Consider the following 26,454-nt stretch of genomic DNA (forward strand, 5'->3'; position numbering starts at 1 on the left):
ATCTCCTTCGTGACAGACTCGGGCAATGTCAAGTAGAAAGCTCTTGCAGCCCTTGGATAACGTGTATCTTGTCTGCTTTTTTTTGCGACTTTCACATCAACTGACCCCCGTTTTCAATCACTTTGGCTACAAAGCGGGGCTATTGTAAAATGTCAAGTAGCACCGAACATGGTAATGTGTCGTGTGCTGGGTGTGAAAGCCATGAATATAAAGTAAGTGTTTAGGGTTTGCATTGTGCTCAGGTGACAGCTGCTGACTTGAGCGATTGGCCAACACTGAGACCCAATGTTGCTGTCAGATTTGCTGGGGCATCTTCGAGCTATTGCAACGCTCCATCACACTCGTACTAATGTCATTCTCCTCGCTCTCGGTACTTTGATGGCTGCAGCTAAAAAGATGGTATCTTTATCTTTTAATTTTTTTTTCTTTTAATTCCTGAAAAGTGAATACCCTTTTTTCTACCCTAAAATATGCCGCTGGTTAACTCAGAAGATGTCTCTGAGCTGATCTTGCTGCATTTGAGTTAGATTACATGAGGTGAGCCTTTATTTGTTTCACATTGGATACATTTACATTTCACAGCAGCAAAAACAAAATACAGCAACTGCTGTAAAGGCAGCCATTCATGCGGCGCCATCTTGAAGACAAAAACAAAACCAAATAATGTGACACAACACAAATGACACAGTCATTCAATCCTCAGCACTTTCTGTACCTTCTTTGTTACATGATGCAGTTCTAGATAAAATAGGAGAGTATCAACGCGCCGCCTTTTCACCAGTGGATCAGAGACGTCACGGTGGAATGTGCACGTCTGCTGCAAGCTAAGTTTTGAAAGCAAACACGGCGCTGTAGGATCCATTGACGAAAATAGATTGTGTCGCATCTCCTGTCCCACGTAAATCCGCTTCAATTCCAAGCCGCGATAGTTCCATAATACGCATTGGTGCTCTGCGCTGACGCTCCTTTCTTCTCATCGCGGGCTCCTCAAGCCATGCATCCATCCAGCTGTAAACTGTCCAACAGCAACCGCCCTTTTCCGCAATCAAAAACAGTGCTGGCATATTCGTGCTGTCGAGAAGGCACAACCGCTCATGACAGTCTCGTTCTTGATGAATGTCGTGGCCCTAAAAAAAGCACGATTCGTGAAAGCACTTGCCGACAGCTGCCTTCTCAGGCGCCATCTTGGACTTCTGGGTTACTGGGTTGACACAGTGGTTCTAAGTGTAGAATTCCGATTGAGTGTTTATACAAAAACAAACGTTAATGTCTCCATAAATATGTTTTTTTACTGTATCTGACAGCATAGTGGAGCCACTTCAGTGTGCCTGGTTTGCATATTCCAGCGTGTTCAGTTGTTTTTAGTGGTCTGAATCCACAGGTATTGTTTAGATAACAAACATTTAAAGAAAACAGTCCTGGTTTTTACAAGATTATTACCTTTAGGTCACCCCAAAACTGATCTCATATTTCATAACCATGTCAAGTTGTATTTTGTAACATTGTATGTGATTTATTTTCCAATATTTCTGTAATTGTTTAAAAAAGACAGAGCATCGAGTCTGATGCAACAATGATGCAGAAATTCAATTTTACTTTTCTAATTTTTTTTCCAGGTATGGGGGAATGATCAAACCCATCTAATCACTAGTTGTATTAAATTCATACTGTCTACTTGTTATCTAATTTACAACAGATTATTTTCTTACAGACAGTGGCTTTTTTTAGGTGTTCAATTACCGTACATGTTTCGGCGTATACTTCCGCCTCCGTCAGAGAAGCGAGAATCAACCATCTAATCACCTTGAGAAAAATGGGAGACCTACAGAGAGAATCAGCCCCAGTTCCAATTACTGATAATCCTTGACGGTAGCAAATCCCTGCAGACAGATTCTGATTCTAAAACCAGCAACAATCAAAATAATGTCAATATAAGTATTCATTAAATAATGCCACTGTTGTTTTGGAAAGTATTTTATTTTATGCAACTCCACTGTCCTGCTTTTTGTGTCTATTCAAAATATTTCCAAATGTCTAATTCTATCCTGCCTCCACATGTCATGTGACAGCCGATCACATATCAAAGAGCTACGAAAGAGTTCATGCTTAATAAAGCCGATAGCGATCGTGCATTACTCCGCCCCCTCACTCATTGTGTAATATCTGGCTTGTGACCACATTTTTACAGCTTCATCATTCTTTTTTTTTCTATTCTTTATCTCCATTCTTCCCTTTCGCTCATTAGAGCTCATTACTGCAAGTACAGTGGCAGAATGCGGGGTGGCTGATGTGACAGGTGTGAGTCCATCTGCACATCCGCTCAGTGCGCAGTGCCCTGTTCCCACATGTACTGAATTGAATGTCTATCTATTAAGCGAACAGGAAGGCGTACTATAACAGCTGTACCTACGGTTGTTTAGTGAAACTGGTCTGAATTATTATTGTCAATCTTGCAAAGACAGCTTTGTTGTTGTGAAAGGCCGCATGGTGCATTTTAACTCATTCACTGCCATGACCGAATTTATTCGGGAATTGAAAAGTGTGACATTGAGCGCCATTCAATTTTTTTGTGCAGTTGTACATTTCAGTCTCCTGACATTTTCTTTTTTGCATAGAATACTTTGTTTTATCTTTTGACCCCACCCCCCACACCTTTCAATTTTACTGCTGTACATTGCACATTTCCCCATTGTGGGACGACTAAAGGCTTTCTGATTCTGATTTTCTTGCGGAGTGCTGATGAAGCACTGGTCAGACCTCTTGCAATGTTGTTTCTCCTTCCAAGAGGGGGCCTTTTGTCCATGTTAGCGCTTTGTTACAGCTTCAGCTGTTGTTAAATCTGTCTATAATTCAATATATGTCGATGCATTGTATGGTATTTTGTACAGCCGCTCCGATTTTAAACTCAGATAACTCCAGAACAATATAACGTAATAAATCACTCTTTTTCCTGATGAAAGAAGAGAGTCCAAGGTTGCTTACGCTGCATTGAATGTTTACGTGGTCCTAAAACTCAATATTCTGCGGGTCCTGAAATTTGAGTGAAAAATGACAACAAAACTGGCACTGGAGTGGACACAATTTTGCACATCATCTGGCAGTGAATGAGTTAATAGGGTTTGATGCAGTTGTCTCTGTCGGTCCAGTGATAATTTGACAAAACAGATTGAAATATACCAATAGATGGGCGACATTAACTTATTAACTACCAGACAATGTGCAAATATATGTCCACTCCAGGCCAGGGTTTTTGTCATTGTCACTCGAATTCCAGGACTCACAGAATATTGACTTTTAGGACGACATCCAGTAAATATTAAATACAGCGTTAGAAACTTTCGACTCTCTTCTTTCATCAGAAAAAAGACTCAATTCCTAAATTATATGAGTTTGGAGTTATATGATCTTGAAATGAGGGCGGCTGTCCAAAATACAATGCAATACATACATATTGGTTGATATGGTGCTACAGCTGAAGTTGGAACAAAGCGCTAACATGGAAAATATAGAAATGCTGCCCCTTTGTGGAAGGGGGAAAAACATTGCCAGAGGCCACGGCCAGCGCTTTGTCGGCACCCAATCATGAAAAAAACAAAACCCAAATAACTTTGAGAATGGCGCGCCACATCATGCTTTTCAATTTCCAAATAAATCCGTGAATGGCAGAGAATGAGTTGAACATAATAGTTGTACTTTCTGCCTCAAAAAAATCACATATATGGACAATATTTAATCAAGCTGAAGGAACTGTTGATCATTTTGATATTGATTTTACTGTTACTGTATGCAAAAAAGGTTGCAGTGATGACATTGACATTAACAGTCTTTTCCAGATGTCGTCATCCTTGTCAACTAAGACAGGTCAATACAGCTGCAAAGCACTGCAATCACACTTATTTTTGTCTTCTTGACCATTCTCAGGTACACGGAGGAGGAGATTCAACAGAAAGTGAGCACATTCCGGCAAATGTTGATGGACAAAGAGGGGGTCATCACCAGAGACGGCTCACAACCAGTGTAAGGTTTTTTTTTCCTTATGTAGGAAAACAGTACTACATACTGTTACTCTACGGCTCCATTCTCACTAAACCAAAATATATGTAATACATTATAGTGTATATTGTACGAGCTCTTCCTCTTGACACTCAATATATTGACATGTCTGGTCTGCCCTTGCACTTAATGGGATTCGAGAATAAATTGGCTTTATAGCTTTACAGCTTCTTTTTGTGCGTTACTCCACCCTCGTTCTTTTTTTACTCAATTCACCTCAAATGGAGAATTCTTGATTGTGAGGGCTCATCACCATTGCTCTAATTTAAATAACTACAAATCCACTCTGTCTTGTGAACTGCCTCTCTGTTGGTCACAGTTCTGGGAAGAGGTTCGGTCAAGATAATTGAATTGCATGAGGCAAACTAATCAGTGCACCCCCTGAGCCCCCCTACCTTTTATTTAGCGCCCATGGCGGCAGCAAGGTCAAATATGTCCACTCAGTTTACTCACTAGGAGTGTGGTGTGGAAAGGAGAATTGTGTGCGCGGCTGCCGCTGTTTACTCATGTTATCAAAAAGATTTTTTCATCCATTTCTGATATCAGTTTTTTAAATACCTTTTTGCAATTGGTTTTGGGTGAGAGGTAGGCTACACACCCTGGACCGGTCGGCAGGTAATCACAAGGCATGTACAATATAGTAGACATAGAAGCACTCACACGCAAATGGACACCCATTCACATCCTACAGTAGTGTCTTCAGTTTCCATGACTTGCATGTTTTTGGAATATGGGATGAAACCAGACTATATGAAAATAATTGCCCTGTATAGCATGCTAAAAAAATATTGTGCTTTTTTTAAATTAGAAAATGAAGGTGGAATAGAACAATTTAAAAATGCCTTCAGTAAGAAGCTTCGTTATTTTCAATAACAATTGTTGTGATATAACGCACTACATTAAAAAAAAGTCTCAGTGAATGAAATGCGACTCAACCAGGATGACCATCTATTTATTGGCCAGAATAAAAGCAGTACTTTAGTTGTTTAATCCCCCGCTGACGCCTTTATTTTCAAGCAGTTACTTGTTTTTATTGTTTCAATGCTTCCGTCCTGCTCGAAATCCCACAAGACATAAAATGAAAAAAAAAAACCACTTCAACAGTAGATGCTATTTTTTATTTTCTTTCAGGGTCAACCACATGCACTATTACGCAGAGGATGGCGGTGAATTGCCTGCCGATGAAGATGGAGACTACGCAGATGATTATCACAGTGACAACAGGTCAATGACAGACACACTCTATACACATTGAATCACATTGACTTTTTGACCCGCTCTTAATACTCATGTCATTCATGAAATCTGTGCATTATCTTCACGCGGACCCGACCAGGATTTAATTTGATTAGAACAGATAAAATGCGAGTTTTAAAGGACAACCGACGTCTCCGGACACTTTGTGTCCATAATTTGTAAAATGGCTTCAAATGACTTCTACTGAGCATATTTTACAAAGATTCCACCCCATATAGCTATATTTTACGTTTTAAGACTTGTGCTGAATATTCCGGAAGTCTTGTTTTTGAGTTGGTGACGAGTCCGTACGTGACATCACTGAAGGAACGCCCCTGACCGAAAAAAGGACACATTGTAGCAGTCCTTCCATCACGTCAATGCTTGTTTGGTCTGAAAACCTCGTGTTGCACCAGTAAAAGCCAAAAGAGGGCGTCCAAGCTCCATGTAAGGAATTTGTCAGCCTGTGGAAACAGGCTGATTCATTCCTCACTGGAGCTCAGTGGCCATTTTCTGCCTTTTTTTGGATGAGACATTTCCCCCCAATGTTGCCTCAAAATGGCACGGAATAAATTCTTTAATCGATTGCAAACATGTATGCTTTCCTCTTCAGAACTATTTGAATCATATTCCTAACTGGATGTGTAACAGGAAAGCATATTCTCCGAATCTGAAGCCATTGTTTGGATTCTCCAGCAATGCAAGACGTCTTGGCGTAACGTCACAAACTGGGGGCGGGACTTTCTGAAAATGCCCAATTCGCAGCTCAATTTTTTGCAGATTTTGGACACTTTAAGTCAGTTTTATTGTTGTTTTGCATTTGAATAAAACTATCATACATACAGTTTTTGTTATTTTAGATGCTATAACATTATAACATTATAACATTTTTCTTATGTCAGTTAGGAAAACAATAAAGTGACGTCGGTTGTCCTTTAAGATAAAAAATGCACTTGAATTGTCCTCAACAAGCGCTTCTTTCCAATTGCAGCAGAGATATATCAATATTATGTGCTCGATGCGTTTGTATTTCCAGCTTATGCAGAAAACTTTTCAGTTCATCAGTCTATTTATATCGGTGTATTGCAGTATCGTGATATTCATTTTTAAATTGTGAAATAGTCTGAATGTGAGCTCATCCACTTCTGTCTGATGGATATTTCAGAACAAAGAGAAAATCAAGCAGCTCTCCATCCCCACGACCAAAGAAAAGAAAGAAGAAGAAATCTGGACGTCGAAGAAGTCGGTGAGTGGATCTGTGCTGCTCGGAGTGGCTGATATAATAATGTCATTTAAAAAAGATTTCTGCAGCATTCTTGATAATTATCATATAGCCTTGTATGTGCATGCGTGTGTGTTTGTGCTATGAAATAAATAATCTGTTTAAGTGAAAAGCGAATTATTCTAATTTATAAATGGAAGCAGTTGGATTGTGGTGGAAAAGAAGTTCTGCTTGTCATTATATGTCACCGGCATTGACAAACATGCGAATCAAACTTCTAAAGATGGTGGACACATATTCGCTGTGGTGGCCCCAGAAGGGAAAAGCCAAAAATAAAAAAGGAAGAAAAGCAAAATAAATAATACATTTGAGGGCAAACAGATTTTTCAGTTTCTCACTGATTGCCTGACAGTGTTGTTGACTCAGAGTGACACATGAAATTTTCATTGACAGGTTTGGCAGCTCATCACCCAATCGCAAACAGAAGAAGAAAAAGAGTGGGAAGAAACACAAGCATGCCAGGTGTGTTTATTTATGAACAATGTATAAAGTGTATGTGACTCATCACTGGAAGCTATTAATGTTCAGGGATGAAATCTCACTCTTGCTTTTGAGGAGCAACTGATCTCCCCTCTCGTTAACCACAGTTGCCTTTCATTGGTTGACAAATCTTGCTTCCGTGTGCCTTGGCAGAGAAGAGGAGAAAGAGGCTAAGAAAGGAATGAAAGAAAAGGAAGAAAAAGGGAAGATGAAAAAGTGGCGAGACAGACAGGAAGGTGCAGACAGATAGGAATAAATGAGGGAGAAGGTAAGAAAGCAGGAATGTTTATTGTGTGGCTTTGTGAGGATGAAGAAAGTCAGGTCTGTACACACCCACAACAGCGCAAGACACCCAGTTTTAACTGCGTCATACTGCACACGCCTGCGGAAATAGAAATACCCAGCCAAGCCAGCACGTAATAAACTTTCACTGCGCACAAAAATAAAGCCCACGGCAAACTTACTACCATATCAAAATGTCAACTTTTATATAGGGAATATTTTGCTAAAAATATGACTTTTTGCCTCATGAAAAATTTTGCCCTTTCAGGTAGAGAAACATAACGAAAAAAAAATTCTGCCTGTGCATTCACTCTTGCATACAGATAATATGACCTTCTCTCATTTGCATACATACAGAATAATACAAAAATGCCAATCCAGTCACACACATCATGGCACTTTTTCAAAACTACGCTTGTACACACAATATGCTTGTTAACTCATTCACTGCCATTTACTCGGGAATTGAAAAGCATGGCGTGTAGAGCCATTCCCGAATTTGTTTTGGTTTTTATTGCGGGGGTGTGCCTATAAACCGCTGGTCAGACCTCTGGCAATGTTTTTCCCTCCCACGAGGGGGCAGCATTTGCCTTTTGTACAGCCGCCCCCATTTGAAACTCAGATAACCCCAGACCCATATAATTTAGGAATTAAGTCATTTTTTTTCCGAAGAAAGAAGAAAGTCTTAGGTTTGTCACGCTGCATTGAATATTTATGTAGTCCTAAAACTCAATATTCTGTAGGTCCTGCAATTTGAGTGAAAATGACAGAAACCCTGGCACTGGAGTGGACATATTTTTGCATATTGTCGGGCAGTGAATGAGTTAATATATTGTATCATGGGGACTACAAGAAATGATCGAATGTTGTCTTCCAGCTTCACTAATGAGTCCAAATATACAATACCACCTCCGCGTGTGTCGGAGATTTGCATAGCAGAAGAAAAAAATGACCCTCTTCTCAATTATCGAACACTACAGTTCCCTTGTTCCCTAGATTCCAGCCACACGCCCGCCCTCTATTTAGCTCCTCTCTGCCCTTCTTCTGTGTCACACTACAGCTGCTCTGCGGTGCACATGTTGTCGGAGTTTAAATAATGCATGGCCGAGGCACGTAGGAAAAGCAGAAAGGTTTCCACCTCAGAGGCAGTATCCCTTGTTGATATTCCCCCCTTTTAAATCGCACATGCGGTTGGAAAATGAGGGGGCATACTGGATTCTTACGATGCCATGAAATGTATACAGCGACTTGGCAAAACAGTTGAGATTTATGTAATTGTGTCATGCATTTCCTATGCAGCTATTTTTGACAATAACAGAACAATGAGTTCCTCAGAATGACTCCCACTTTCAACAAGCACACAGGTGGCTCCCTCCGATGGGGAAAAATGGGTTGCTACAATAATTCATATATCAGCCCATGACAGTTTTATTACCCCTTCTTCACCTTTCTACTGCTCCCATGCCAGCGCACGCAATAGGTGTTTGAATCAGTCGGGTTCTGCAGGTCCCCTCCGCAAAATAGCAACAACTCCCAAAGACCTTCATGAATTTCCATGGAAACCGCGACAAGGGTGACATTAAAGTGATATGGATGATTGCGTGTGACGGGGGACCTGTCATCGAACGCCTGAATCAATCAATAAAGTCAGTTTAGTGTATGTTGTGCAGAAAGCAGGAAGCTACAGCTGACTACACAACGGCTTCCTTTCTTTTCAAACTGGATGTAACGACATGCCTGTTTGGGGATTCAGCCATTACATTTCGTATTAGGTGGGACTGGTTGTGAATTTTACTCCAAATATGCAATTGTTTGAAATTTTACTGTCATTTTGCTGCGAGAAGAATGTCAGGAACCATTACAAATCGCAATGTGGAATGATGTCAGATCAATTCTCCGGTTAAAAATATCTTTCCTGCAGTACACACATGAATAATTTACTTTCTGAAGCTGTCTATTAATAGCCTTGTTTTACTTTTTAGGTCGGCATCAGGCTCCGCCAAAAAGAGGAGGTACAGGTAGGTGTGCGAGGAAAGAGAAGAAAACTCAAAACCAAGTGAAAAATAATGCGTGGTCTAATAACAAAGCTTAGCGGTTGTTATTTTTTTCCTGTAATTGGTTTTACAATGTTAAATTGTATACAGTTTGATTGCAAATTAAACTGTACAGTAATGTCAGCTGCATTTGCTGTACGACACATGTAAAAAAAAATCATACTCTTATCTCATTCACTGCCAGACATGTGCAAAAATGTGTCCACTCCAGTGCCTGGGTTTTTGTCATTTTCACGCAAATTCCAGGACCCACCGAATATTATGTTTTTGGACTACAAAAACGGTCAATTCAGCTTAGGAAACCTGAGACTCTCATCTTTCATAAAAAAAGAGTTATTTCCTAAATTATATGGGTCTGGAGTTATCTGAGCTTGAAATGGGGGCACCTGTACAAAATACAAATGCTGTCCCTTCGCGGAAGGGAAAAACATAACCAGAGGTCTGACCAGCGCTTTATTGGCACACCCGCGAGAAAAAACAAAACCCGAACAAATATAGGAATGGTGCTACACGTCATATTTTAAATTCCCAAATAAATTCAGGAATGGCAGTGAATGAGTTAATTGCGAGTTTTTGGTTATTCCGTTTTTTTGGGTCAACTTTCATCTAATACCAACCGCGTTCTCAAAGATCGTCACATCAACATATTGCACAATTTCTTTGGTGTTCTGGTTAGAATTCAATATTTAGTCCACTAATTTGAGTGGATGTACTGTTTAAATGTAAAATTTCTCCTTAGCGGTCTCTCAATTTTGTTTCAGGTCAGGCAGCCCAAAGGACAAACACAAAGATAAGAATAAACAGAAAAAGAGGTGAGTCACCCTTCCACCCCTGAGAACATATTATATTATTATTACCATGTCGAAAGGGTCAATATTATTTCATATACGGTGATATCTCAGCTTACGAATGTAATTGGTTCTCAGAAAATCTGTGTAAGGCAAAAAGTTCATCTGCCAAACATTTATTTCCCATAAGAAACCATTAAAAATGAGAATAATCCGTTCCCGGGTCCCCATAAAACATAATTTTCTATGAAATAAGCCTCAAAACTACACAGGATATACCTTATTTTATCTATAATAAATGTGATATTCTATTATAATTAAAGAAATAAACTGTACTGTTTAATAAAGTCGTTTTATTTACCTTTGTGATGTAGTCATCTGTACTTCTTTGAAGTTCAAAGAAGTACAGATGACGGCTGAAGAAACCTTTTCAGTGATGGACCATTCCTGTACGACTGAGACTTTACACAGACAAACTTCCAGGTTGCCTTTTGACGATATCCGAGTGAAGTTGCCGTGCTTTCTCGGCGATAATACCCTCACTCACAATGTCCCCTGCTAGCTGCTTTTCATTAATCCAAATCAACTGTTTTTCTGTCTTCTATGCTACAACTTTGTGATTGCTTTCAACATTTAGCTTGTGGCAGACGTGCACATTCCACCATGACATCCCTGATCCACTGGGGAAAAGGAGGCTTTGATCCTCTCCTCTTTCATCTAGAACTGCTTCATACAACAAAGAGGGTGCAGAAAGTGCTGAAAATTGATTGACTGCTTATGTCTTTTGTGTTATGTCACATTTTTTTTATTTTTTTTTGTTCTTTTGACTTCAAGATGGCGCTGCGAAAGTGGCTGCCTTTCTAGCATGTCCTGCATTTTGTTTTTGTACTTATTTCTTTCATAACTTTGCTGCTGTAAAATTAAAATGTCTCCACTGCGAGACTAATAAAGGCTAATCCAATTCCACTGTACTACACATACATGATCGATACTGCACATTTAGCAGATTTCAGAATTTGTTTGAGAAAGCAGAAGATGATAGAACAGGGAAAACATCAGCTGAGTTATGAGCAATAGATCTTCCATACATTTATATTGGTTTTTTTTTCTTTTATGTCCAGACTGTTTATATAGAATGCTCCAGAGTATAAAATACCAATTATTTCTATCCCCACTTTTTACTATTCCTTGGCTTAAGCTCAAAATATTCCTCTGTGCGTTGTCCCGCTTTATACATAATCAGTTGGATGACTGAGTTTGCACGCTTGCGTGTATGTATGTCCCTGTGGTGTAATCATACATCCAAATTCCTTCCTGTTTTGTGCGTGTCTGTTTGTCCGTTTGTGGCTTTTCGCTTAGGTCCCCCGCCGAGACCCCCAGGAGGAGCGTACAGCGTCAAGGCAGCTGTTGCAGCAGCCGCAGCGCTTCTCTGTCATCCGCTGGGAGCGCCTCCAAATCTCCCAGCAGGTACGTTGAGCAAATGACACGCATGTGCGTGATTTTCCCCACACAGAAGTAATCACACAGGCATGTCACAAGCACTTAAAATTGATTTATTTTTCTTTCTTTGTGGAAGTTCAAAATAAAAATGTGATGTGTTGACATATCTTAACATGACAAGCCTCCCCAACCCGCTTTGAATGGTCGAAATTCAGTCTACTACTGCATTGCGCTAATCATTGCTTGTCACAGTGCTGGATGGTTCTTTTATTTAAAAAAAAAGAGAGAGAGAGACGATTACTTGAAGAGAACGCAAATGCAATTTCTGGTGTTCAATCCATATCACTAGATTTATATAACATTTTAAAAGCCCTTTGGCAAGTCTATCGTTTACATTAATTTCGAAATATGAATATGACTCAAATGGCAGAAAAAAACAGTGTGGGTATGGGACACATTATTATGAGCTGAAAATGTGTTGTGTATGAGTAGGATTACATCAAGTGTGTTTATGGCCATTGGATTGGATTGGATTGGATTTGCCTTTATTAGTCTCGCAGTGGAGAAATTTACATTTCACAGCATTCAGCATTGTGTAACCATAAAATAAAATGAGTGAGAGAGATGGGTATTTAATATTGTAAATTGTAAAATACATCATAATATGCTACCATCGAGGAGTTCCCTCAATGTGAATAAGTTGATTAGTCGGCCATCAAATTTTCTAGCTTGGTTCAACTAGTTCAACTATTATTGTCATCGATGTACATGCAGTCAATGATGGACATAGTAAATTAAAAATAAAATAACATACCATACCAACATAACATGTTGAAGCAAAGAACGTTTGCTACATATGATCTAAACATTGGTGTCAAAGTCAAATGGACGGTGGGCCAAATAAAAAATGTAACTATAGGCCGAGGGCCGGACTGATTGAATGTTCATTGAAAATGTTTTAAATGACGCATATAGTCTAGTGAACCTAATTGAACCGACCTAACAAATATATTCCAATATGATCAGATAAATAAAGCAATATTTTCTTATGTCTCTGTCAGTAATCTTTAATTTTCAACAGACATGAAAGACACATTTACATAATATAAAAATCCCCATAACATGACCATTAAAGGACAACCGACGTCACTTTTTTGTTTCTTAACTGCAAATTGGGCATTTTCAGAAAGTCCCACCCCAAGTTCGTGACGTCACGCCAAGAAGTCTTGCATTGCTGGAGAATCAAAACAATGGCTTCAGATTCGGAGAATATGCTTTCTTGTTACACATCCAGTTATGAATATGATTCAAATAGTTATGAAGAGGAAAGCATATATGTTTGCAATCGATTAAATAATTAATTCCGTGCCATTTTGAGGCAACATTGGGGGGAAATGTCTCCCCCAAAAAGAGGCACAAAATGGCCACCGAGCTGTTGTGAGGAATGAATCAGCCCGTTTCCACAGGCTGATAAATTCCTTCCATGGAGCTTGGACGCCCTCTTCTGGCGGCTTTTGGGTGCAACACGAGGTTTTCAGACCAAACAAGTACAGCAAAATACATTGACGTGTGGAAGGACTGCTACAATGTGTCTTTTTTTCGGTCAGGGGCGTTCCTTTCGTGACGTCACGTACGGACTCGTCACCAACTCAAAAACAAGACTTCCGGAATATTCAGCGCGAGTCTTGAAACGTAAAATATAGCTATATGCGGTGGAATCTTATTAAAATAAGCTCAGTAGAAGTCATTTGAAGGCATTTTACAAATTATGGACACAACATGCCCGGAGACGTCGGTTGTCCTTTCAATGAAAGAAACCGGTCTTATTCAAGGCACCATCAGTAGCCTATATTATCCATTTTAGCAAAAGTGGGCGAAATTTACTTCAAAGAAAAAAATAATAATAGCAATTTTCTATCATCCACTCAACTGAAATATTTTTAAAATATAATTGGATTGAAATACAATAAAATAAAGTGCAAAAATGATTTAGCAATCTCTTCTGCCAAAATAAAACTGGCCTTGACAGCAGCCTGGCCTTGTGATTTGGCTTGTTTTAACAGAGCCTGTCGAGATTTGAGGCATCGTTTTAATTCCTCGGCCTTCTGTAGCCTTTGTTCAAAGTCCATATTCTTGTTTTTGTCTGTGTGTTTTGCTTCATAATGTTGTCTCAGATTATAGTCCTTGAGTACCGCCACACTTTCTCCACACAGGTTTTCCAGCTACCTCCGTGAACATATACTCGGACTCCCACCTTATTTGAAACCCCCGGTTCTCAGCATCCACCTTCCGTTTCGCCATTTTTGATGGGTATCTGACAGTTTATTTTACTGCGAAACCAACACAATTGTGGCCCTGCCAATACAGCCTATATTGAGATGAAGCGGTTTACTGTTCAGTGTGTCACCGTTACATTGTGGGAAATGTACTATATTGGGGCGTGTATAAAATCGGTGGGCTGCTTTACTCTGACACACGTGATCTAAAATGTTCAAGTCAAGTTACGGGATGTTTTAGTTTAGTTTAGTTTTTTTTCTGTCAACTCTCTTTTCAAACATCGGGCTGCAAACCAGCACTTTATGTAGTCGCTGATGGTGTAGTTGGTACACTTTGTATTTCACCATGGACCAAAAAAACCCCAACTGTCATTAAATCGCTCTTTTCTTCCAGACTGAACACCAAGCACAAGAAGGGAGGAAAGAAGATAGCAAGTGATTCACTATCCCCGGGCCCCGACAGTCCCACCGCTTGGCATAATGGAGACCACCCCAAGCGCAGTCACAACTGCCACAAAGGCGGCAGACTCAACCACACAGATGGTGATAAGGTGCAAGATGTATGTAATCTCTTCTATTCTACCCCCTTAATCTTCCCCTTTCTCCAACCTGGCACACCCTTTCTAATGTAAACATTTTCTTTATTCTTTTCATCAGAAATTCATAGGTTACAGGGCATATGCTCTCTGATTGTGCTGTTACGTGATATGTAGAAGACCCACTGCTTTGTATCTGGCTTTTTTTTTTTACTCCTCCGCCATCTTGTTCATTTTTCTTGTTTGGTGGCACCACAGATGAAGGTTTCTTCAACGAGTGTGCGTGTGTGTGTGTGTGTGTGTGTGTTCTGGATAGATCCGATTGTAGATAAATAATAATAATCTAAATAAAAAAAGAGCATATGTTCCTCACGATGCAAAATGAAGCCATCTCAGAATATTATGATGCCAAAATAATGAGTAAAATAACCTGTGGTACCTTTCAGGTGGTTGCTCACTGAGGCATACGACTACAACAAGGGGGGAAAGTAGAGCAAGTTCATGGCAGGTATAACTGCAAACATTGCGCACAGATATCAAGGATATCCCAAGGTGTTAGAGAACTTTTGAATGCAAAACAGTTAATGATGGCAACCCCAATCAGGCACATGGTGATATCCCAACCTATCTATGTAATCACTCCATTCTTAAACTATAATGATAATGCAAATAATCAACACACGAGGCCACAGGTGAACATGAAAAATAGTTTATACGTGGTGACAGAGCAAATAAAGATCAATAGAAGACCTCTTGTGTGTCAATTTAGGATTTTTCAATTGGGATGAATGATTTCAGTGAAATTTACCTGTGTTTATTTTATTATTATTATTTTATGTTGTATTCCGGTTTAGTTCAGTTCCCCAAATAAGAAATTGAGGGTATGACCAAAAAATAATTTCATGACATAAACTCAATCTATTTACTCTAACTTTAGTTATTTAAATAGAAAACAATTATTTCCTTTTTTTTTTGAAAAAATAATCAAAACATTCATTCAATTTCTTAAACTATGGGGTGTGAATGAGCAAAGACTTGCAAATGTGTTGCTAGCATTACAACACTTTTGTGTTTTAAATAATATACTTTTGACCTTATAAGTACGTACTGTGTTCTGGCTGACTGTGTGTGTGTGTTCATGTATTCTTTGCAAAACTACAGTGAGACCTTTACTTACGAACTTAATTGGTTCCCAGAAAGAGTGTGTAAGGCGGAAAGTGTGTATCTCAAAAAAATAATTCCCATAGGAAACCATTACAATGGGAATAACCCGTTCCCGGGTTTCCATAAAATATACTTTTCAACTAAATAAGCCTTAAAACTACACACAGCATACCTTATTCTATGTATAATAAATGTGCTATTGTATTGCAATGAAAGAAATACACTGCATTGTATCATAAAGTCAATTTATTTACATTTGTGTCATTTATGGCTTGATGGAATGGCGTTGGAGGTCGAAGGTGAAAGGGAATTGCTGTTTGGAAAGAGAGGCGCATTACATGACTGTAATTAAAGAAATAAACTGTGCTGTAAAAAAAAGTTTCATTTACCTTTTTGATGGTCGTTGATGGCTTATGGAAGGAGAGTCACCTTCCATAAGGACTGTTGGTAACTTAACCTCTGGTGCTGTTCGGTCGTGTGCTTCCGCCGAAGATCACTCCGCCAGCCGTGGTGGGTGTGTATTATGAAAATAGTGCTTATTATAAGGTTTAATTTTCATAAGTTTGACGTTTGTAAGACAAAAAGTTTGTAAGTTGAGGTGTTTGTAAGTTGAGGTCTCACTGTATTTTCCCTCTCGACACAATTTAGACGATCGTTTGTTTTTCAAAGCTGGTTGTTCTCCGCTTTGATGCAACTGCAGTTCATGCCACACTTCTGTGAAACGATTATTATGCACCGTAGCAGTTTTTCTGGTGTTTGGTGAAAGCAGACACAGCTCGTGGTTTTTGTCCATTGAACTGCTTTAATCGCATCTGTAGTTGCGATGTTGCTGCGATGTTGATGAGTTAGCTAGCAAGTTAGCATCCCCCGCCCCCCCCACACTCCCAGATCGCGGAAAAAAGCAGCTTGGAGCTGATTGGTTCCAATGAGCTGTCACTCATTGCATGCTGCTTGTGATTCGCGAGTTTAGTAGGAGAGGAGGAGACAACATTCTCTTGAGCAAGTTGTTGATAAAACAGATTCTGGGCCAGTCAGAATCTACTAAACAAAAGCGAGCTTTAAAAATTGTTTTGTCTGTAATCATATTTCCATTAAAAACAACAAAATGGCTAAGATCGAGTTTATACATGTGCCCGTAGCTCCCTCAATTCAGTCTTTAACTTGACCACCAAGCTCTCTTACGGACAAGAACAATTGTTTTGGGGAAAAACAACGAGCGCTAAACTAGAATGACAGCTATATCGTTGAAACTAATCTTTTTATAAACATATTTTTGCCTCCTGTTATGTATTCTTGAATGTGTATTCTGAGGCCTCACCTGATCCCTGTCTGCTTCTGCCATTATTGTTTTGTTTTTAACCCCTTTAGTCAATCTACGTGGTGTTTAACAATTATTAAATTCCCCAATGTCTCTCTTCTTTATATAAAAAGCACTCAAATGTTTCTGGAGCTGGACCAAGTAGGTTAACTGGGTATGTGGAATCGTTTCTTCTTGTCAATCCAGTCGTCTTTCTGTCAAAACTAAGCTCTGCTCAGTCATAGATCATCCTTTCCTGCAGGAGCACTACAGCAGGAGTTAATCGATTCGACTTTGTTTCCGCGTCAGTGTGCATGTTGCCTCCAGGTGGCAGTATCTTCTCTGTGTTGACTACTGTCCTTGCTGATCTCAAGGGTGGCGATTGGCAAACGAATTTTGTTCGATCTTATACTTTTGCTGAAGCCTTTGACTATTTCTTAGCAACCATTATTTGGTGTTGTTAACTTTCATCAAAAGGTGATATTGTGGTAGCATTCCTGGATAAAATCAAATTGGAGTTACCGTGCTGCAGCTGTGTGGTTTCAGAAATATTTCTTGATTCGTTTATTTTGACAGTTTATAAATATAGTTGAACTATATTTTGCTCGTGACTTACGTTTATGTCTGTCTCGTTTCAAAAACACGACTGGATGCTTTCCCAAAGGATTTGACATATAATGCAATGCAAGCCTAAATGTATGGAAGAGGATTATGGCCGGTGAAGAAAAGTAAAGCATTTTCGAGATTCTTATTATTGTCTGATATTAAAGTATTAAATCCTAATCCTGTTTTGTGGAAATAATGAACAGATGATATATATTTTTTCATTTTAATACATGTTGTTTTTAAGAAAACAAATACAGACACCTTAATCTATGACTAAATGTGTTTGCATACAAGCTGGGTTACATGGTTAACTCGACCAGCTCTGATAAAAAGCAGCACAGCAGACGGAAAGCATCCAAGGGTGAGAGTGAGACAGTGCCAAACAAGAGTTGCCACTGAAACTAAAGGAAGCGGACTCTACGAATGATGTGGGTCATCACACACTTCAATTATTCACATTGATTTTGTATATTCAAGGGACCCAAGCCATGTTTCAGTTGTTTTTCTGTCCCCTAAATTTAAAACACAGCCTCGCTTTAAAGGACAACCAACACCATTTTTTTTGTTTCCTAACTGACATCAGAAAAACTTTTATAGCATTAAAATACCCAAAACACGCAGGCTGATATTTTTAGTCAAATGCAAAACACCAATAAAAATGACTTAAAGTGTGCTAAAACTGCAACAAATTGAGCTGTGAATTGGGGATTTTCTGAAAGTCACGCCCCCAGTTCGTGACGTCACGCCAATACGTCTTGCCTTGCTCGAGAATCAAAACAATGGCTTCAGATTCGGAGAAGATGCTTTCTTGTTACTCATCCAGTGATGAATATGATTCAGATAGTTCTGAAGAGGAAAGCATACATGTTTGCAATCGATTAAAGGAGTCCTCCCATGTCAATTCGAGCCGTCAATGACAGCAATGTAGCACCCAGAAAATGCAGAAGATGGCACCCAAGCTTCGTTGGAAATGGGCTGATTTGTCTGCTGGGAATTTGTGTCAGCGAGTATCAAATAGTTGTCTTGGTGCAATACACAACAATTCACTATCACGTTATTTATGTGTTTTCCTTCTAATTTCGCCATCAACACGAAGTTTTCAGACCAAACAAAGTACCGCAAAATGCATTGTGTGTCGCTTTCTCGGTCAGGGGCGTTCCAAACGTGACGTCACGTGGGGATCGTCATCAACTCAAAAACAAGACTTCCTGAATATTCAGCACGAGTCTTAAAACGTAAAATGTAGCTATATGCGGAGGAATCTGTGTAAAATACGCTGAGTAGAAGTCATTTGAAGTGATTTTACAAATTATGGACACAAGTTGTCCGGAGGCGTCGGTTGTCCTTTAAGGCAGTGTTTGGAATCATTTACATATTCCATACTCCCCAATCACAAATGCTTTCAAGGTATTTTTATATCATGGTGGAAAAAAAATCCATAGAAAAATAATTTCTCAGGCGATAGACGTTCTATCAAAAAAAAACACAAATGAATAAAAACAAAAGATAAACAAATGCATCATTCTCATAACATAGTGTTTTAATATGAGCCAATTATAAAATTAACAGCTCCGAAATTATTATAAGCAAAACACTTTATGCCGGCTGTGTTATTTGTTCCATTATTTTGAGTCAAGATAGTTTTGCTTCACAGCTCTTTATTAGCAATTTTCTGTCTCGAATATATTGTTCTTCTCATATCCGGCGGCTGTTCACAATTTCTCAAGATATTGTAGGATACATTGCGAAGAACACATTTGAAGAGCACTGCAAAATAGGCCATTAGAAGAAAATAGTGCATATAGGGGGTTATTCCGAAAAAGCTGTATATGTGTCGTTTAAAGTTTTAGTTTCCAAAAAATAAAATAAACACTATCAAAAAGAGGTACTGACGTCAAAATAGCGGTCGTACCAGTGGTGGTGTTAGTATTAACGAGTTTTAGCACAATTGCCTTCTGTAGTTCTACGTCTCAATCAATCCACAGCTGCCACTGTAAAAAGGTGTGGTGTGATTTACTACATGTCCTGTACTCCAGGGTACAGTTAGCCAGAAAATAACTTGTGAAGAAATACTTTTATTAAACTGTTTTTATCATCGTGTGGAATTATGATATGGGGTCAGAAGTCGCTCTTTCACATCACAGAGAAGGGGATTGGCGAAGGATGGCAAAGCATCAATAATAGCCTCATAAAATTACAATATTATTTTTTATCTTCACTAGTCTGACCTTTCTTAATGTCCAACTTTTCTTGAAAAGTCCGTCTTGAAAATGTCTTTAACAGTAAATCTGCAAGCAAATCAATTTCTTCTCCGCCTTCAGCCATTGTGGGTTGACAAAACCGCTATTAATTCAACATCAATATATTTGCTTATGCAGCTCGCTATGGATACAGTGTGCTAGCTCTGGCCAGTATGCTCTTGTCACTAGCTCGCGATAAGAGCAACTTTCGCAAACTATGATTGGTTAGTGACTAGCCAATCATAGTTTGCAAAAACTCTCACATTGACCCCTTTTGGGTTGCCAACTCAAAATCGGATTGTTTAAAGCAACAGTTTGATCGACACATTTGATGTGACAGAGCCTGCAGAACTGATTGTGAAAGCGCCCAGGTAGATTTCTGACCCTGGTAACAAATGATGGCTGGAATGTGATTGGTTAAATACTTAAATACGAAAACACATACGTGTAAGCAGCGCAACAGCTAGGGGAAAAGTAATGAAAGGAAGCTGAAAGACATTTTGGAATTATTTAATTCATCAACAAAATATAATTCACATCAGTCTGTGATTCTGATATTTTTAGAAAAGGCTTTGCAGGCCTTGACGGTCCGCCACTGGTAGAAGTAGTAGTAGTCAAATGTCATGAAGGCCCAGGCCAAACTATGACTGGGGTCCCTTTCAAATGTACCAACTCTCGCTAGCTCATCTTAGCGGTGACACTTTTCCTCCCTCATCATCTGTGTCATGTGACTCACAGCTGACTCTTGTTGCTTTTTGTTCCTCTATCTTTCATATCTACCAGCTCTGCATGCCCCCTCACCACCACCTCTGCCCCTTCCACTACTTTGATAATAAATGATTAAATATCCACTCGCCTCTATCCCTGTTTGGATACAAATATGGTTGCATTTGTACACAATGAAAAAAGGCAATGCAAATCATGTCGTTTCTACAATCATCTTAATTTTCCATATGGATTTTTTTTTCAATTTAGTTTATATTTTCTGGGTGTTGATTATTTGTCGTGAGTCTCTGGACGGAAATGTAGCTTTGATACTAAAAGAGCTCATTGTCTTTTTCCCATATCGCTGCGGAGAACATTCCCTTCTATCTTTTTTTTTCTTGTTTTGTTGATTTGCATCCGTGTCACTGATTGAAACGGAAGGTAGGTAACGCTTTGCCCTACGCACGTGATCTTTATGCAGATGAGAATGTGACAAGCACCCTAGCCTGAGTGACGTCCATGTTTCTCTTTATCTCTTTCTCTCTGTTGATTTACAAGTGGTCTTTAAAAAAAAGTGAACTTCATCGATGACAATTTCACCCTTGATTTGTTACGTACTAAAAACATTACTTTTTCTCTTTGTGCTTTAAATCTTTTCTCAAAGCTCGGTATTTCGATCGATCACATTGGTGCATTTTCCTTGTCAACATTTTTTTTCACCGTTTTGAATAGAATACAGTTGTTGTTCGTATGTAGATCGAATTGAGTTTTCTGATGACAGCTGTCTTCTGTCTGGAAGTCAGAGGATCTATTTCCCGGAAGGATCACGTTTATAGCATCTCGAGTTGTGAAGCCCTTCAGAGCTACACTGACCATCCACATTATCATCAACCCTGGCAACAATCGAATGAGATCCAATACAAAGGCTGTGTATATGTGTTAATTGTCTTTTATGGATGAATTACTACACTGCTTTCTTGATATTTGAATTTGATGAATTAATTCAAAGTAAACAAATAAATAAATAAATAAAAATCAAGTCAAGTGGCAGCGCTTCACTTGAAAAATGTGTTCATCAGGGTATTTCTAAATCCAGCTATCACTGTGTTACATAAAAACTACACCAACTTTGTGGTGTGAGCCAAATCTCATTAATTCCTCTCGGCCAAGAACAGTTCGATATGACTACATGGGTCTTTTCTTCGATGAAAAGGTTCCTTCTGCCGTCATCTGTACTTCTTTGACGGTGTTGGGCGTTTCACTCCTCATCTGAAGAGCTTCGTCAGCGAACTAAAGTTGTGCTGGTAACTCTGGCCCTATATCTATGTATCCCTAATGGACAGAGGTGGCATCCTTGATAGCACACTATCTTTTCACTCCCACATAAATAACATAACCCGGTCTGCATATTTTCACCTCCGCAATATCAATCGTCTCCGTCCCTCTCTCACCCCTCACACCACTGCTATCCTCGTCCACAGTCTCGTCACCTCCCGTATCGATTATTGTAATTCACTTCTTTTCGGGGTCAATCAAAAATGTCTCCATAAACTCCAACTAGTCCAAAATTCCTCAGCCCGGATCATCACAAAAACCCCCTCATTTCACCACATCACTCCTGTCCTCCAACAGCTCCACTGGCTCCCTGTTAAACTCCGTATTGAATTCAAGATACTTCTGTTTACATTTAAAGCCATCCATAACCTTGCCCCCCCTATCTGTCTGACCTAATTCAAATCTCCGTTCCTACTCGGGCCCTCAGATCCTCTTCCTCCCTCCACCTCTACACGCCCTCTGCCCGTCTCACAACGATGGGGTGCAGAGCTTTCAGCCGCTCCGCTCCTAAACTCTGGAACTCACTTCCACCCAACATCCGCAACATTGACTCCCTTCCTACTTTCAAATCTCACCTGAAAACCCACCTCTTTAAACTTGCTTACATGGTCTAATTTATTATGCTGTTTTATTATTTATTGCTTTATGCATGATTTTACTGTTTTGTGTGTTGTCTTTGTTGTAAAGTGTCCTTGAGTGTTCAGAAAGGCGCTTGTAAATTAAATGTATTATTATTATTATTACCTCGGCTCTGATAGTCCAGAACAAAATATAATCTGATTACTTCTTTTGTTTTGTCCAGAATAAAATAAGGAATGAGATTAGCTTCATGGAGAAGTCTCCTGCTCCCCCAAATTTAGAGCACGGGACCTAATAGAGCAGAGGTCTGGCGCGGCCACCTCTATCCGTTCGGGTATATGTATGGCTAGAGTTACCAGAACAACTTTAGATCGCTGACTAAGCTCTTTGGATGAGGATCAAAACGTCCAACACAGTACAGCAAAATACATTGACGTGATGGAAGGATTCGGTCAGGGGCGTTCCTTTAGTGACGTCACGTACGGGCTCGTCACCAACTCAAAAACAAGACTTCCTGAATATTCAGCGCGAGTCTTAAAACGTAAAATATAGCTGTATGCGGTGGAATCTTATTAAAATACGCTCAGTAGAAGTCATTTTAAGCCATTTTACAAATTATGGACACAATTTGTCCAGAGACGTCGGTTGTCCTTTAAGTATTTTAAGTAATCGATCCAGAAATACTCTAAGAATTGCTCTTATAATATGATCTCATCTCATTTTTTGATTTCGGGGGCAAATATACTTTTATTGGCCTCAAATTCATGTATGAAGACACAGTTAATATATAAAATCAGATTCAATATTTGCAATAACAAACTATAGTCTAGGGCAGGGATGGGCAACAAATGGCTTGCAGGCTGTATGGATCCCTGGGACCACCATCTGAATAAACCCCTTCATTAATTAAAAAAAAAAAACAGAACAGGTTTATGAGGGTATGGGGAATGTTTTTGTTGTTGTGGTTGTTTTTGTCTACACAAAATCACTGGTTGAATTCCTGGGTGCCAAACTGTGAATATGTTGCAGTCGACTTGTTTTAGCCAGTAATAGAACTAGTACTTGCCACTAGATGGCAGACGTGTCTTCTTTCTACAGTACCCTATCTAAGTGTAAGAAGGCCTCATATTTTTTTTCTTCATTTCTGCCATCCTTGAATGGCATTTTAGTTTATGCAAGACATATATATGAATGCACTCTCAACGTATTTCATTGTTTGCAACGGCCATTTAGAGTACTGTCTTTACCATGCTATAAGGTACACCTAATTGCATTCCATTTTCTCAAAAGCTGACAGTGCGTCTTCTAATCTGATTTACCTTATATATGAATCAATATTCGTATTTCTTGGACACTGTTGCATTGTATTTTATTCCCTTTATTTTAGCTCCATCTAGTGGATTAATAACACAACTGTAGCCACTATTGTATAATGTGGTGCAGGCTTTATATGAAAACAATTTTAAAACAGGTCATTCATCGAAAGTGCGCCTTATATTCCGAAGTGCATGATAGTGTCGAATTCATAGTATGGTGTGAAGGACCGCGATTAGTTTTGCAGTTTTGCACATTTAAAATTACATTCTTACTGATGTAATGTACACATAAGGCTTCTCTCAAATCTATTGGTGCAGCCGTATGCTACAGACAGTTGAATATTTGCAATGGACGCCAAAATATTGCGAAAACGCCACAGATCAATGTACTCAATTTTGGCCGACTGACTTCCTATAGGGTCTGATTAGGGACTGCGTGGTCCTATGTAGTCTAATTAGGAATTGCGTGGTCCTTTATGGCTGCCAAGTTGCGCAGATGAAAATTTATCGACTGCCTCCATCATTTACCAGGAAGTTGCCCATCCCTGCTCTATAGGGTATGTCAGTTACAACTTACTTTTTCACTGTCAGGCTCACGGAAACTCCCTGAAGACACTTCAAAACAAGCATTAATACTTTGAGTAAGTTATCTTAAAAAAAAAACACACACAGAATTTGAAAAAAAAATTATGTGGTGAATGAGTGAAGTACTTGTGAAGGAAATGGGTAAAAGCTGATATTCCTGGAGGTGGTTTGCGCTGAGCAAATACTCCCTGTGCGAGGCACTAGCCGTCATGCTCCTCTTTGCTCTGACTTTTCCCTCCCATTGATTTCCATGCACTGTCTCATGAGTCACTGACAGAGAAGGGTTTTGTGTCTTTTTTCTCTTGCATTTTGTGAAATCTAATGATGCATTTATGTTGCCCCACTTTTCCCTTTTCTTCATACCTTACCTACTAAAGGAGGGAATACCACTTTATTGGTAAGTGGATGCTAACCAGGACGGAGTTAAACAAGAATATTGAAAAAAAGAAAAGAAAAGAAAATGGGTCGCTGTTCACATGTCAGCTCTTGTCTTCAGGGGGAAAAAAAATCCAGAAAGAGAAAATTGAGTAGCTGATGATTATTGTTTCTGATTCGACTGATTGAATAATTGTGATCTTTATTTTGTTCCCTCCATTTCTGTGATGTTCTGTCCAGTTGTCTTCTCTTACTTTTTTACTTTCATTTCTTTGACATCATGACTTTAAAATATCTAAAACAAAGTCCTCTTTTTTTCTCTCTACACTATCTGTAGCTCTTTCTGCCTCTGCTCTATTGTTTGGTTCACTTTGGGGGGTGGGGGATTATTTCTCCCTTTCTACCTTCTTCTAGTTTGTTTTTGCGGATATGATTTCTTCACCTCATTATGATTTTGCATGCCAAGTATTGCATGCGCTGCACCATAGAGGACTATCTATCTGTAAAGCCATATGGACAAAACCTAGATCTTTTTCTTTCTGATGTTACCTTCGTTTGGTTCACCGTAGCACTCAGTAAAACAAAAAGAGAAAAAAATGATTCTAATCCTCCTTTGTCCCTTTTCCTCCTTTTTTTTTTGTTTTTGTTTTTTTCTCTTTGTTGGTTATGTTTTTTCCCAGAAATCTCGGATACTGGCGACTGGCTCCAAAGGCATCCAGTCCACTTTGCTAAAAGAACAGAAGCCCAATAGCGCCCCCAGCCGGAACCAAGTAGTGCCAACCTGTGCCGCTGGTGAAGCTGGAAGTGTGGACAGCGGCAACACATCAGGGAGGAGAGCCAATCAGCGAGGACGGAATAAGAGCTTCCACTCTCCTGCTCGCAGCAGCGATTCGGCACGTTCCCACGACAACCACGCTCACAGAGGAAGAAGCAGCCGCCATCAGAGAAAGTAAGACACAGGTTTTTAATATCCTGTTGGTCAGCATCCACCCATCCATATGTTTTGTTTCCTTGCCGCTTTGCTTTAAAATCACTGGAGCTAGAAACTGTCCCAACTGACTTTGCATGAGAGGCAAAGGCCTTCACTGACATTAACAGCGTCCTTCCGCCCTACACACAGAATGGAAACGTCATTCACTTCCACACATTATATATACAGTATATAGTATACTGCTCACTTCCAACGATTTGGCTCAAACATAGTAATCCATCCATCCCTCCAATCATCCATCCAGCCCATCCATCCAACCAATCATCTATCATCTAAGCCCATCCATCCATCCATCCAAGCCCAACCGCCCCTCCAAGCCCATTCAAACCCATCCATCCAACCAATCATCCATCCATCCCTCCAATCATCCATCCAGCCCATCCACGCCCATCCATCCATCCAAGCCCAACCGCCCAGCCAAGCCCGCCCATCCATCCATCCATCCATCCATCCATCCATCCATCCCTCCAATCATCCATCCATCCAAGCCTGCCCATCCATCCATCCATCCATCCATCCAGCCCATCCAAGCTCATCCATCCACCCATCCAAGCCCAATAGCCCATCTAAGCCCATCCATCCATCAATTCATCCATCCAGCCAACCAATCATCCATCCATCCATCATCCATCATCCATCTATCCATCTAGTCACAGACTGTCCAACAGCACCGACATTTCCCTTGACAAAACGGGACTATGAAAAATGCTGTCAATAACAGTCACAAAAAAATACAAGCGCCAACACCGAGAGTCAAATTGCGCAGATATTCTCCCAATCAAAATCAGTTTTGATAGGCGCGTGCTTCCGAAAAGGTGCAACCACCAAGCACAG

The 26,454-nt window shown here is 39.6% G+C and overlaps 1 protein-coding gene across 2 annotated transcripts in view; it reads left to right on the forward strand.

Annotated features, from left to right (window-relative positions):
* The window catches only part of srrm3 (serine/arginine repetitive matrix 3), a 74,175-nt gene that overhangs the window by 39,234 nt on the left and 8,487 nt on the right, over positions 1 to 26,454 (forward strand). For both annotated transcript variants that reach the window (XM_089017510.1, XM_089017511.1), the window contains exons 3-11: positions 3,922 to 4,017; positions 5,185 to 5,277; positions 6,455 to 6,535; positions 6,965 to 7,033; positions 9,316 to 9,351; positions 10,149 to 10,199; positions 11,535 to 11,642; positions 14,286 to 14,451; positions 25,310 to 25,578. In XM_089017510.1, the coding sequence (XP_088873636.1) occupies positions 3,922 to 4,017; positions 5,185 to 5,277; positions 6,455 to 6,535; positions 6,965 to 7,033; positions 9,316 to 9,351; positions 10,149 to 10,199; positions 11,535 to 11,642; positions 14,286 to 14,451; positions 25,310 to 25,578 (969 nt within the window). The remainder of the gene's footprint in view (positions 1 to 3,921; positions 4,018 to 5,184; positions 5,278 to 6,454; positions 6,536 to 6,964; positions 7,034 to 9,315; positions 9,352 to 10,148; positions 10,200 to 11,534; positions 11,643 to 14,285; positions 14,452 to 25,309; positions 25,579 to 26,454) is intronic.

The sequence above is a fragment of the Hippocampus bargibanti genome, linkage group LG16 (genome assembly GCF_051943395.1).
Source record: "Hippocampus bargibanti isolate YZ-2025 linkage group LG16, ASM5194339v1, whole genome shotgun sequence".
NCBI classification, from domain to species: domain Eukaryota; kingdom Metazoa; phylum Chordata; class Actinopteri; order Syngnathiformes; family Syngnathidae; genus Hippocampus; species Hippocampus bargibanti.